This window comes from Eublepharis macularius, chromosome 7 (genome assembly GCF_028583425.1).
Source record: "Eublepharis macularius isolate TG4126 chromosome 7, MPM_Emac_v1.0, whole genome shotgun sequence".
Taxonomy (NCBI): Eukaryota; Metazoa; Chordata; class Lepidosauria; order Squamata; family Eublepharidae; genus Eublepharis; species Eublepharis macularius.
Genome location: NC_072796.1, coordinates 52,679,313 through 52,694,028, shown reverse-complemented (window position 1 = coordinate 52,694,028; position 14,716 = coordinate 52,679,313). Strand labels below are relative to the sequence as shown.

The 14,716-nt window shown below is 38.0% G+C and overlaps 1 protein-coding gene across 2 annotated transcripts in view; it reads right to left on the bottom strand.

Annotated features, from left to right (window-relative positions):
- Positions 1-1,215: 1,215 nt before the first annotated feature.
- Positions 1,216-14,716, bottom strand: part of MBP (myelin basic protein) — a 144,709-nt gene continuing 131,208 nt past the window's right edge. The window contains exons 6-9 of one of the 2 annotated variants that reach the window (XM_054984691.1): positions 9,656-9,691; positions 9,130-9,162; positions 7,115-7,237; positions 1,216-2,991 (exon numbers count right to left, since the gene is read on the bottom strand). In XM_054984691.1, coding sequence (XP_054840666.1) covers positions 2,935-2,991; positions 7,115-7,237; positions 9,130-9,162; positions 9,656-9,691 — 249 coding nt within the window. In that variant the 3' untranslated portion in view covers positions 1,216-2,934. The remainder of the gene's footprint in view (positions 2,992-7,114; positions 7,238-9,129; positions 9,163-9,655; positions 9,692-14,716) is intronic. The other variant, XM_054984692.1, reaches the window with a different exon arrangement.

Sequence of the window (14,716 nt, the reverse complement as noted above, 5' to 3'; positions counted from 1 at the left end):
CTGTTACAAATGTGTCTCTAACAGGGAAGGAACTGGGTTTACCAAGAGTTATAGTCTTATCTTGTTATAGTTATAGTTATAGTTATAGACAGATCACATCTGAAACCCAGGAAGTTATGTAAAGGCATAGGAAGGTTGGTCTCTTAGACAAATTGCCACTTAGGTGATAAAGCTGTGTTGTACAGTGGTTAAAGCATCCTCCTCACAGGGTGGTTCTGTGGACAAAAAGGGAAAAACATATATGCTTCCATGAGATCCTTGGAGGAAGGGCACATAATGTAAACAGAACCTAATGTGTCATGGGGAAGGCTAGTCATTTTCTGTGCGTGGAGCAGCATATGATGAGCTTCTACCAGCAGTCTGCAGTGGTACAGTCTTGGCATAACATTATTATCTAGTGGAAATTAGGCCATAGTATACAGTGAGAGGCTAATAGTGCAATCCTAAGAATAGTTACAAATTAATTTTAAGAAACTTTTTTTGAATAGTAGATGGAGGAAAGGACTTGACCAAATATTTTCACACTCCCTACCTTGTCTGTGAGTGGTCTGTTTTTGCTCAAGGCCCAGCCACTATACTTCTTAGTGTAGAGTAATGAATTAGTATTTTCCTTTTAGGAAAGCTGATGATGTTTCTGTTGGAAGATACAAGCTTTTCATCTATAGAATAAACTCCTTCACTCTTCCACTTTATGCTTGAGCTCCCTGTTTAAAGGCTTTGAACACAGGATTCAAATGATTTGCACTGATGTATATTGACTACAACACATCATTTGATAGTCTGACAACTGAAATTTATAACCCAATCATTTCTATCTATCTATCTATCTATCTATCTATCTATCTATCTATCTATCTATCTATCTATCTATCTATCTATCTATCTATCTATCTATCTATCTATCTATCTATCTATCTATCTATCTATCTATCTATCTGGTACATCCATTACATTGCAATGGGATCTACATCCAAGTAATTTTGCTGAGGATGGCATTGTTTTCAAATGTGTACAGACATTTCTAGAAGAAGATGGTAACAAAACATATTTTCTCAAATGTGTGTCTTTCACTTCCTTTCTAATATTATGCAGAGACTTCATGCAAAATATTAACAATTTTAAGAATTTTTGGTGGTGGCGGCTACATTTCAGTTCTATTGATTTGCATGGTCCACTCTGAAGCACACATTGTTTTAAAAAACTAAACCCTCCAAATTTCATTAAAAGTTGAGTATTTTATTTCAATAACGATTTTTTAAGGAGTTGTATTCATACACTTTTAAGAACAATACACTTAAGTGAACTTTACTATTATGTTGTGGAGTACACAACTGGATGAGGCTACACATAGGAAGATACACATAGCCAACAACATAGCTTAAAAGAAGATGTAATAGGTGTCTGTGCTTTTGGTGTTCTGTCTCATTTAGTGTCTGTGTTTTTCTACCCTCTCATCATTCATTGCTGCATATTAAGAATGTTGTTTTAAACCTACAATAAATTTATCACTAACAACAACATCCACTATATATCAGTTGGCATTAACACTGATAACCCATGATATGCATTAGATTAACTAAGAGTAGGTACCAACTTAGTCTTAAATATAGTGTCTACAAAGTATAAGCTCAAATAAAACATTGAATGAGTAAAGGGAGGAGAAAGAATAAGTTGAAGGTTATAAAACAGTGCAATTCAGAAGAGCATTTTTCTTTATGTGGTTTGGGAGTCCCATTTCCACATGTGTATACCTTAGTATATATGTCAACTGTTAATGTCTAGTTCTAATTCATTAGTTTTAATATATATCTACCATATTTTAGATACATGTAAAGCGTCATTTACTCTGATGCACTGCATATTTAAACTCACTGCACTAATAAGAGGACAGCAAGAAATGCAAACTTTAGATGTGCAGTACTCTCTGAAATTTCCTTTCTAAAGGGCTTTCTCTCATTCAGAAATTAGACTTTTAAAAAATTTAGCTGCAAAAGGAATTTTTGCAGCAAGTGCCTGTGTAGAGTTGCAGGGACATCCCATCATCCATATGTGCAAAACTAGGTTTTCACTTCTTGGGGATTATCCCTCATTTTCTGTTGTAAAACTAGTCTAATTCAATTTGATATCCTCTTTTCTCTCTCCCAGCCACTCATTTCCTAATGTGTTGGGTGTGACGAGCAATTGGTCATGCACAAAGCATTTCCTTAGAATGTCCATAATTCCTTAGTAACATTGCTCTATCTCAATGAAACAGTAACAGCTGCCTTCTTCCACATCTCACATACCTTGATCTCCCAGTTTAATATACCTTTCTATGACTGCTAATCCTGTTAGGAAATTAAAAAAAAAATTCTGTGAGAGAAAGGGGTACTAAAAAAAACCCAACAAATGACCCAAATCAAAACCAAATCAAATAAAAAGTTTGGATAAACAGTCCTTACAACTTCTGCACATGTTTTTATTTGTCGGTTGTTTGGTTACAGCAAGGGTTTTGATGATTCATTAATGGCAGTGCTCAAAAATGTAGACAATTGCATTTTAGGTTGTTACTTAGGATTTAGTGAGGGGGAAAAGATACCTGACAATGACTTAATGTTGTACGCACTTGGAAATCTAAAGCCCTATATTCTTTGGGAACACCTTGAAGAAGACTGAGTAATATGGGGGAATTCCATTACTTTCCCTCAAATATTGCTGACAGCAAGTAAAAACTACATTTCAAGCCTGGGAGGGAGTTTTGTTTTGTTTTTTTGTTCAACTTTTGGTCAGCATTTGCCAATAGAATTTTGTATATTTCTATTGCATACACAACTTAATGGACATTAACAAATAGATTGTGTTTCTATCTAGGGAATCCTGCAATAGGTTATTAAATCTTGAAGGCAGCTGTGTTATGAAGCAGAGAACATGGCCCTTCCATGACATCTTAGAGCTTCAGCGCCTCGCAACAGGAGAGCCAGACCGGGAACCAGGTCGGGAACCAGATCCTCCCTTTGGAAAAAAAGAAATTACACACAATTAATATGAACAATTGCCCTGTTTTCCTTTATAATTTTGTCTCTATTTTTGATCACATTTAAAGTAGCCTGAGCTTATATTTTAATGAAATGCCACATAAATAAGACATGCTAGTATTTCTACAATTTTTGTTCAATGAATTAAATTTTTGACCAATTTTTTTTTAAAGAGTTGAACAAGCATTATTCAGTGTCGGTGGAGATGCCAGAGAAACTGAGATCTCAAAAACAAACAACAAAAAAGAAACTACATTTACAGCGAAACCCTGTGATAGCTTGTTTACATGTGGCTGAAGCCAGTCTTTGCCAAGTTCATAGGGTTGCTAACAAACCTTCACAGAATGGGTTGAATCCAGCCAGCTTTTTTTTTTTTACTAAGTCACCTAATTCTCTTCCTTACTATAGCACCATTCGCTTTATTTATTTATTTCATATTTAGACCAGTTTTCTCATTGAGGTTTGTGGCAGATTATGTCCTACATGACGTTTGCCTATGAAGGGTCTCATGATCGCTTGCACAGTTTGGTTTGTAGTCAAAGAGGACCTTCCCTCCTTTTCACTAATAGAAAAGCTGCTTGGTTCCAACCTAATGCCTTTAATGAGAACGGCCAGCTCCTTTCTGGGTTGTTATCTGATGCACTAATGCATTCTTAAAAGTAGCAGAAGCGAACTCCCACGCCTGACATTTTTTGTGACACTAAAAAGTGTTGCCATTCTGCTTCTTATTCTGGAAAGCTATGTCAGAGAGGCAACGCTGCCACCTAACCACCAAGCAACAAATGTGCAACAAAAAAGGGCAGAGAACCCTGAGCTGTACAACCCTGAGCTGAAATAATGATCGTGCTGCTGTGAAGAGGCACTTGCAATGCCAAGAGGGATAGATAGTGGCCACAGAGGGGGCAAGAACCATTACAAACACTTCCCTGGTTTAGGGCCTTTAATCATTGTATTTTGCAGCAAAGTTACACCCTTCTCAGTCCTTTGAAGGCTTACAAGGAGTATAACTGCTTGAGATGGCATTGTCCTCTCTTTAAAGCTTAGTGGAAACTCAGAGAACTACCTTCTTCTTCTTCTATTTGGCCATGTTCCAAAAATAAGCAAAGAGACCAGGATCACAGGTGGTTTAGCTACAGCTCTGTGAAGCCAGAATTGCTTTCTGGCATCTGGTTGATGGCCACCAGGATTCCAAGTAACTGGAGTTTTTTCCTTCCATATAACCTCCTCTTATATTCAGTGTTCTCCTGTGCATTTTCCTTACGTTGTAGCAGGAGGTTAGATTCTTTTTTTTTAATGATACACTTAGCAAGCTTTTCTGTTACCTCTTTTCAATATTTCCCAGTTAATTTGCAGTCTATGTGGTTTCTAAACTGCCCCATTTCATCAAAATTAGCCAGAGGATTATAATTATATTTAATGGGCTATTAATTATGTGCTATGAAGTGTCGATTTTCCGCTGAGTGGACTTTTTAAATCCATTACTTGTAGAAACTGTGTTTTAATTAGCTCTATCTTAAGAAGCCAAAGTTTAAAGAAATTTTTGGATAATCTGGTAAATATTTTTGCAAATGTTCATGAAAGGTAATGTGAGAACCACTGTCTAGAGCAGCACATGAGGTGAAATCACTACTAATGCCATCTGTGAAGAGCAAAATACCTTTGAAAGACAATGGGAGCTTCAAACCTGAGGGTGCCATGTTATTAAAATTATTAAAGCTATTGAGTTGGATCCAACTAAATGTTTCTGCCAAGTCTTCCTGGTCACTGCAGACCCACCTAATTTTGTTTTCCGGGGTCCTCTTTCCCCCAGGAGCAGCATTTTGTGGAGATCAGTGGGCTGCAGTGGAATTGCAGGAGAGTGCCATCCCACAACTGGAAAATTAAGTCTGGATCCAGCTTACACTGGTTTTATTCATGTTTTTACATGTATTATGTTCACTTTCCCCCCTGTTGCTTTTGTGAAGCATTGCAATATTAGAAGCATTGTGTGGAGCTGTCTATTTCCCTTCCTACTTTGGCACATGCCACAGTAAATACAACAGAAGCTTAAAGGTATTTTCTGTCCCAAAGCTTGAAATCTCATTAAAGGGTTATTTAATTTGCCTAAAATATATTTATGTCTGGTTTGAACACTGTTTGTTGGAATAACAACTGGAATTCAGAGAAACAGAGAGATGCTTGGAGTCCCTTTACAATGGAAAGGAAGAGTGCTAAAAGGCAGCTTCCATTAACTCTGTGTAGTATGTATAACTATGCTACTGTAGTGTATGCTGTGTAGCGTATCTATGCTATTAAATGAAAAATATGTTCTTTTTAAAAGTAGCCAACACAAATTGTTGGCCAGGGCAGAAAATTGTTGAAGACCGCACAGAGCCATCTTAAACAGAGTATACCCATTCACCTAATTGATTTCAATGGACTTTTTGCTTGTCCCTGAGCTAGCCTGGAGTGTTTTCTTTTTAAGACCATTGAAACCAATAGGACTAAAGTGGCTTAAGTTTTAGTATTTCCTGTTAACTGGATTATGGGTCAGACCACTTTTCTATAATTTGCAGTGTCTTGAATAATTGCATACATTTTATTAGCAAGTATACTAATAGATTTTTTCTACTGCTGTTTAGAAAATTGAGAACAAGACTATGATTTGCATTGCATTATTTAATTTGCATTTGCATTGAGCTATTTGATAAAATATTCCTGTTCTGCTTTTCTCCTGCACACTGGAATAAAGGAGAATGCGTTTCCATTTCCATTCCTTTCACTTGTTTCTTGTGGAATATTTATTTTAATGAAGACAGAATTGTGGCTGCAATTTATTGGCTGACATAATCATATAACTTTTCTGCATTTAAATTGGGAGCCGGCAAGACAAAAATCAAGCATAACTTTCTTCCAGGGATGGTGTTTCTTTACTAGATCTTTGCTACTGAAAACAATGGTGGGAAGATATTTTCTAGGACCAAATAATAATGTCCACTGTGTGTACATAATAATAATGTCCACTGTGCCATCAAGTTGCAGCCCCATAGGGGATTTGAAAAAAGATTGAATATAGGTGATTTGCCATTGCCAGCTTCTGCATAGCAATCATGTATGTCCCATCCAAGTACTAACTAGGGCAGACAGTGTTTAGCTTTCAAGATCTGACAAGATCAGAATAGCATGAGCCATCCAGATCAGGATAATAGGTAATCTAAAAAGAACCAAAATCATCAAACTATCCAGTCTTAACAGTCTTTTATTTTTTATGTCATGAAAGATAAATTGAGGATTAGAAAGGGTTTTTTCAGTTGGTAGCTTTTCTTTTCTCTGTCTGCTCCTGCACCATGTTGTGAATTTCATATTCATGCTGAGTTTTAACACTATTCTTACAAACCTACTTGACCGCTACAGAAAACATCTGAGGCCCTCCGTCAGATGCCCTCATCACCTGAGATTAGGTGGGTGGCAACTTAGGACAGGGCTTTCTTGGTCATGGCACCAAGAGTCTAGAACTCTCTTCTCAGGGACACTTGCTTGTTCCCTTCTGTTGTCATCTGCCAGTGCCACCAGTGGGTGAAGATTTGTTTGTTTGGCATCCCATCAGCAATCCCTTCTTCTTGTACTATGCTTTATTTTTTGTATGAGCGTTTTAGCTTTGGTTTTAATTATTTTAATGATGTGTTTTTGTTTGATTGTAATGGTTTTTAAGACATGTTTTTTATTATTTTTAAAGACAGGGTATAAATTTTGTAAATCAAATAAATAATATTCTCTATGCACAGTGCACTTGCTCACTCTTTATGCAAGATCACATCATCTGGTTGAGTATATGTACTTAAGAAATATTGTGGCAGCTACTGCTGATACTAGCACAGGAAAAATGGAAGAGCTGATCTAGGTTATCATGCTACTTTACAGGTTCTACAGCCAGACCAAACTTCTGTTTTATAAACAATGTTGCTGGTCTGTAGGATGATTTCTTCAGGCCACTTCCTTATATTCCATAGATATTTATCAAGTCAGTGCAATGCTTGGTGATCTGATAGCTAAGGAATGTTCCCTCCCCACCTCTTCCCTTCACAATCAGTTCTTGCTTACTGTATTTTAAAATAATTTACCAGTTTAAAGATTTTAGACAGTGTGCCCTGGCCATCATGGTGGTATCCCTTGTGTCCCTTATGAGCATATTTATGCTCATAGAATTTGCTGCTTCCATATCCATGCTTTGGAGTTTCACCGCCCTGCAAAAGAGAAATTTTACAATTTCTCAACCACCATATATTATAGCCAGCTGCATAATTAAATAATAGAAGAATGAGGATCTCCTTCGGTGCTGAAAGAAAATATAATCTGGCAGAAACAAAATAAGTAGAGAGGGAGGTTAAAATATGTAGATTGGGTAGTTGAGGGGTCTATTCAATTCAGTTTAAAAGTTAGTCAGCATGTTCAAAATATCTTACCATGTATCTTGCCTTGTATAGTTGGAAATTGTCCAACATGAAGACTCTTAATGACAGGATAACCAATGCAAGATGTTTCAGGCTATCAAATAATAACAGCTAGAATCATGCAACTAATGCAACAGGAAATAAAAGTATAAGCAAAATAAGGGACCTATCATTAGGTCCACTCAGAAGCAAGTCCAATTGTATTCACTGGAGCTTACTTCTAAGATGTGTTCTTAGGATTGCAAGGTTTTACTATAATTCAAGGTAACGTGAACATAACCCCCTTTATATTATAGAACAAGTATTTATACTTCAGCATTGTCCTCTTTTTGAAAAGCAGTACTTTGAAAAAAATTAGACAAAGCATAACTATCTGAAGAGATTTCCAAATATTGTTTCTCTCAGCAATTGTGAAGTGGTCCTTTAGCTTAAAAGCATGTTTTTCTCAGTGGTAAATGTGTAACTTCCATTTCAAACTTGTGAAAATTGCCAACAACCACACAAGATGATATTCTGTTTTTCAAAAAAATGGATTTTGAGCCAAAACGATAATTAAGGTCGCCTAATGAGTCATCATGTATTCTTTATAAAAATGGCTAAAATGTTCTTGTCACTTTATACATAATGGCCATCTTAAAGGACAAATGGCTAATTCAGAATCTGCACCTGGCAGTTTGCTGAGGCTGCCAGAGCTTTTTGTTGCTTCCCAAAATGAGGTAGGAACTGACAGTGCAATCCTAAGCAGAGTTATGCTCTTCTAAGCCTATTGACTTTATTGGACTTAGAAAGGTGTAACTGCTCAAGATTGCACTGTAAGTCTACTAAGAAGTGACTTGAATTCATCCAAACAGCTTACTAAAACTGCTGGCAAATACTTCTTCCTGGGTTAAAAACATGATGGAAAATGCTATAATGCTCTTGTCAAAAAGGTACATTGTTCATCTTTCATAGATTCCTCTTCCATTTACCAATTTCTTAATCCCAATTGGTCTAGTTGTATTCCCTCAAAGTAGCAATAGTCTCAGCTGTACTTGTCCTGAGGACAATGAAAAACTCAACTGTCTTTAGCGGAGACAGGACTATTGAAAACTTGACTTAGCTGCAAACTATTAGTAAAAATTAGGCCAGTTGGATTTGGAAGATGCTGTAGCCTTCAGTCAATGAGCAATTAATTTGGTTTAATTCAAAGACAAGCAAGAATGGAAAATATAACTGTAGATGAACTGTAAATTTTAGGACATCTATAAATGCCATGAATGGATGCAAAATGCACACACCATAGCCAGTAATTTACCATATTCTTAGTTCCAGACCAAACTGGTGCAAGACCACGCTTCTCCCTTCTACCATTACCACCTACCCAGAGATCAGCGGAACCTTCCAGGAGCCTTAAAGGAAACAGGCAAATTTGACATGCAGTGAAGTTGCTTTGTTTGCGCAAAAGAAATTTTAATCACACTGTAAGCTTGACAGGCTTCTGGATAAAAGCAAGCAACAAAACCACAGGAGTAAACAAATTGCTTGGGAGCCAGGAATAGATCAGAAGGAATAAAGCAAACAAAGTTAAAGTCAATACATGAATGTCAGGATACTGTAGTGCTAGAAAGGTAAAATGGAGGAAACAGGTGTCATTTGGGCCTAGGCAAAACAAAACGGCTGCAAGGGAAAGCATGTTCATCACCTACCCAGCTAAATCTGCTGAAGGATAATCCTCTCCCCTGCACATGTAAGAAACAGAAACAGTGACAAGGTGACCACCGTGGAGCAAAAAGGCACTGAGGGCATACAAGAAGTGACAGAAATTTCCCCTGTTAACATTGAACTAAGATTGCCTGGGCAAAGTTTAAGTAAGAGAACATACATGATATGATTCTGGTTTTGAGACAACACCTTACAATATTGTTTCTGTATAAATTCATCTGAACTGTATGCTTTGCATACAGGATGTTGTATGTTCAGCCTCTGATACACAGATGTGTGTGTTTGGAAAGATCTTTGCCTGAGAGTTGGCTTGTACTTCAATATAGTTATGCTTCAGTATCTCACATGTTTATCCTTAAGCACAGATAAATAATTTCCTTTTCTCAACCTCTCATGTTATTTTGGTGTCAGATTCAGGTAATGAATTAGACAATGACTCTCAACCTAGGGTTGCCACACATTGATGATACTTAACATGAATTAATGTCAGATTTTCTCAGAGATGCTTACCTTTGCCTGCATTGGAGGAGGTGTCCTTGGTGACACCTGAAAAGCAACACAGAACGGTAATTGACAATGCTTGGCTGAATATTCATAATAAGAATCTTTTCACTGCAGTCTGGAAGTTAGACCCTGTTTCTCTCTGACCATTTTCTTTATTAAGAATGCTTCTTGGCTGCTTATTAATAGACAGCATTCTAACACAACTGGTTTATGGAGGTGGGTAACAGGACACTGTGGTTCAAATGACAGTGTAACTTGTGAAATAACTAAAAACATTTTGAGAATGCAAAGTAGATAAAATTAATTGAATGCCCCTCAGTTCACTGACTATTCATTATTTATACAACACTTTTAAAGTGCAAACATTGTAACAGTCTATAAATTACATTAACTTCACACAATGTTGTTCAACACGTATCCAAAGAGTTCATTGCTGAGGTCAGGTTTACTAGATTCAATAGATAAAATTAGATGGTATAGATTTACACAGTTATCACTAAAAACAGTGGCCCTCCTCCTCTTCCCATCATAGACACACCTCAAAGGAGATCAGGGCAACAGTCTCCCTTCCATTTTATCCTCAAACAATCCTGTGAGGTAACTTAAATTAAGGGTGAGTGACTGGTCCAAAGCCACTAGTGACCTTCATGGCAGTGTGGGGATTTGAATCCAGGTCTCCCCAGAGTTATCCTGACAATCTAAACAATACACTACACTGTTTCTTTCCCACTAACAGGTACTAAAAGAAATCATGAGGTGTTGCCATGTGCATGGAGTCTCCCTGCCCCCACAGGGGATCTTTCTTGAGCAGTTCTGCTCCACATTTCTGCTGTAGTTTCTATTTTAAACATGCCATCTGCTAGCTCCTCCTATCACTTTATTAATTCGGCTATGTATCCCAGTCTTTTCTAGAGTTTCAAGGTGAGTAACAACCAATTATATCAAGCTCAATTTTTATGTTATTCACAGGATTTTTAGGCAGGGGTTAGGAGGACTAGAGTGGCTTTTAATTGTTTGTATTAGGTTATTGTTTTATGGTGATTTTATTGAATATTATATTTTTGTATTGGTTTTAGCTGTTGTGATTACTGTGAACCACTTCAAGATCTTGATTGAAGAGAAGCAGTATAAAAATTTAATTAATAAATAAACCTTGTGAAGGAGATAGATTATCAAGGGTACATTTCGCACTCGTTTTTTAGAGCGCGTTTGTACCTGTTCCACATCCCATGTTTGCAAGGTTTTCACACTTAAAAGCAGTCATGGGATGCAGTCCCGCTTTTTGTCCGCTGTATCCCCGATTTTTCCCCCTGCGGACATACCCCGATGTTTTTTTAAGTTCGCTGCCGACTGGCAGCTGGCCCGCATTTTGCTAATGTGAACACTTTTGCCCCCTTTTTGCTTCTCTCCCCCCCCTCCTTTTCCCTGGGAGCTGATTGGTTTGTGCAGAATTAACCACTCCCACCCTCCTCAGCTCTCTGAACTCCTTTGTCCATCATTTTTTTTTAGTAAAGCGAGCTGAGGGTCATAAGGCTGCTTCTTCGTTGGTTTCCTTCCTCCCGGTATGCATGCTGTTTTATTTTTTTTCAAAAGCCAGGAATGATTCCTAAGCTTGCTGCTAATTCCCTGCTAGCTTTAAAATCAAGGAAAGTGTTAAATAGCTGCTTTCTCCTTCCTCCCTTAGGGTATGCACACACATTCTTTTTTTTTTTAAAGACAAGAATGGGTTGCAACGTTGTAATGTTCCTGCACTTTCTTCCTGGCTGTAAAAGCCAGGAAAGGATTAAATGGCTGCTTTTCCCTCCCTCCCAGGCATGTTTCAGACTTTGCCAAAGAGGGGGAAAAACCCCAAGCATTTTGCACAGCCCTTTGGAAACAAGCCTCTGCTTCCTGGGAGGAGATTAATCGGCAGCATTTTAACCCTTTCCTGGCTTGATTAAAAAAATGAGAGTGGTACATGTTTTCCCCCAGAACTCTGCCACCAATTGCCTCTCCCGTGGGCAGGGGACAGCCCAATCAGCAAAAACGGGGGAAGGGTTCCAACATTGCAACGTTACTATGCATGCTCAATTTTTTAAAAAAAAGTGTGACGTGAATTGCAAGGCCCCAAAAGCCCAAAATTGCACCGAGGTTTTGAAATGAAGCACAGACACCAAATCGAAATTGCAGTGGATAGTGTGAAATGAACAGGTGCAATGCCGAAGCCACTGCGATCGGGGCGAATGCTCATAAATGGCGGTTTAAACCGTAAGTGCGAAAAGGGTCAAGGTCAGTCCAATGGCTTCAGAAACTTCTGTACGATTACCAATAACTAGAGGTGGTTTATTAGATGTGAAATTTTTTTAAAAGGCACTTCATAATAGAAGTGTCATAAATTAAATGTAGCTTGCCAAGCGAGGAAGTCCCTCAGCACTGAAGAATCTTTGGAAATTTCCATTGTTTATAAGTGATGTTGTTGTAGAGCTGCAGTTTCTTAAGTGTACAGTTCTGGATAACAGGTATAGTATGCTGCTTCCCACATTCCATTTCCCTCAGGAAGGGAACCACAATTTATCTCCATTGTAAATCAAGTTTATCGTAATTTGTGTAGATCTTAATGTCAGGAAATTGATTGTAAATTTGCTATTAGCGTTTGTATAGCCAGAATCACCTTTCCCCTTGAAGTCTTTTTTTTTTTATCTTTCTCTATGCTGCATTTTTCTTTCTGTATGGGTCTTTTGGAAGAGAAAATTGCTGAAATAATGGGCACGATAGCAAAGATTCACAAATTCTGACCATGTATTTTTCCAAAAAGAGATGTTGACTCCCAGTTCTGGGGTTACTTAGGCCTAATAAAGAAAAAGAAACAAAATACCATCTGGCTGCCTTTTAGAAAAAAATAGAAAGAATGAAATACAAGCAAAACAAATTATGAAAAACAGAGTTACCAGATGGAGAGGGAATGCAGCTCACAGAACTAAGAGTGTTCATACAGCGGCAGAAGAATGGTTTCCTTTCTCACTAATCAAAACTAGCCAAGGCTTTAGAGAGGAGTTTTAACCTCCCTACCAAAAGCTTGCATATCCTGGGACAGGTGTATGGGTGTACATGTGTGATCCAAAACCAATTACAGGAGTAAAAAAAAAATGCTACTTATAACAAAATTTAGAAAGAACTAAACCTTCCCGATGAGCTGCAACCATTTCAAAGTCCTGTCTGATTCACTGAGCACAGAGCACAGAAAGCATTAACTTAATTATTTGTTTTCTTTATTTATACCTCACCTTTCTCCCTGCACGACCACGCTGGCTCTCTACATGGTGGTATGAATAATTCCATCCTCTAGCTCCCAATATGAGCTTGTCTCTGTGCATCAATGCTCAGAGGCCTGGTTTGCATGATCATCCTCCACATTTTTGAGGGGGAGGGGAAAGAATAAAACAAATTGGGTTCCGGGGATGTAGTCAGCAATCACACATAGCCAGTAGAGGCTTACATTGCTTGTCTAGAAGCACCTCCCCATTGTGAATGTCTGACTAGGGTTGCTAGGTCCAGGTTGGGAAATTCCTGGAGAATTTGGGGATGGAGCCTGGAAAGAGTCAGGTTTGGGGAGGAGAGGGGCCTCAATGGGGTATAATTCCATAGAGTCCACCCTCCAAAGCTCCCATTTTCTACAGGGGAACTGATCTTTGTCACCTGGCAATCAGTTGTAATTCCAGGGGATCTCCAGCCACCACCTGGAGGCTGGCAACCCTATTTCTGATCCAGACCTTCCTTCAGAGAGTTTTTCTTATTGTTTTGTTACTTCACAAACTTTTTGAAAAAGCAGAGAGTAAGGCCATCTGTATGGCTAGACCTTTTACTCTTCTGAGTACTATTATTGCAACTTCCCAGTTTCAAAGCAGAAGAGCTTTGAATTAAGAGACCCCAGGCAGGAAATGAGATCCAGCCTTCTTTGTGGCTTCAAAGGCTTGAAATCTTGTAGGCAAGAGTTCATTTTTTTATGGACCTAAAACAAGCAACCAAGAGCAGAACATTAACACACATTGATACACACAAAGCAAAGAAAGGTACTAGAGGAAGATAATTTTGTTAAAGGTAGACACACACACACACACTCCCCAAGATGCAAGCAGAATATCCATGAAGTCCTGGAGTTCAGTGGTTCTCAACTGTTTGTACCTTATTTCCCACCAATTACTCTATCGAAGAACCTGGGTCATACCGTGATAGAACCAAAGAACCCCTTTTTCTGAGAAGGATTTGTATATGTTTATGGTCATTCTGTTATTATATTTTTCATCTCCAGTAAGTTTTAATGACATAAAAAACTTCAGTAGTATTATTAGGAATACACTTTATTGCTATAGCTTCAAAACACAAACATAAAATAATAATTCTATCAGTAGTTGAAAATTGTATTAATACTATTGAGCATAAATTTTATTGCTATGGTCACTGTAAAAGACAAAGGTAATAAATTAAAAAATGCAGTAGTATTATTGGGATTTAGGGAGAATACATTCTTAGTAATTGTTATGAAAACACTGTATCCCACCTGGTGATATGCATACTACTGCTTGAGAACTATTGCTATTGTTGGTGTTGGATAATGCATATGGAGTTTAATACTGACTCTAGTACAGTGATTTCCTGTAGAGATGGGCACGAAATGGGGAAAAAATGAAACAAGCATTTTGTGTTTCATCGCATTCTATTAATCACGAATCATGAACTTTCACAAAATTGTACCATTTCACGATTCATTAGTTTCATGATTCATCAGAATCCAGGGCACTTCAATGGCCCCCTTCATACCCAGAGATGCCAAACTTGCAGGGAGACTTCAGCAGGCTCTCCTCCACCCACCCTCATCCAACAAGCTAGCAAGAACAAATGCTCTAAATAAGAATATAAGCAAAGAAAATTAAAGAAAAAAAGGTAGGACTCAGTCAAGCTAAGCCCCAGAGCTAGGCAATGCCCTGAGACTGGGGTTGGGTGAGGTGGAGGAAAGAAGGCACCCTCACCCAAAGACCTTCCCAGCAAGGCCAAGCGCTGAAAATAAGAAAGAGGCTTTTCAGTCTCTTT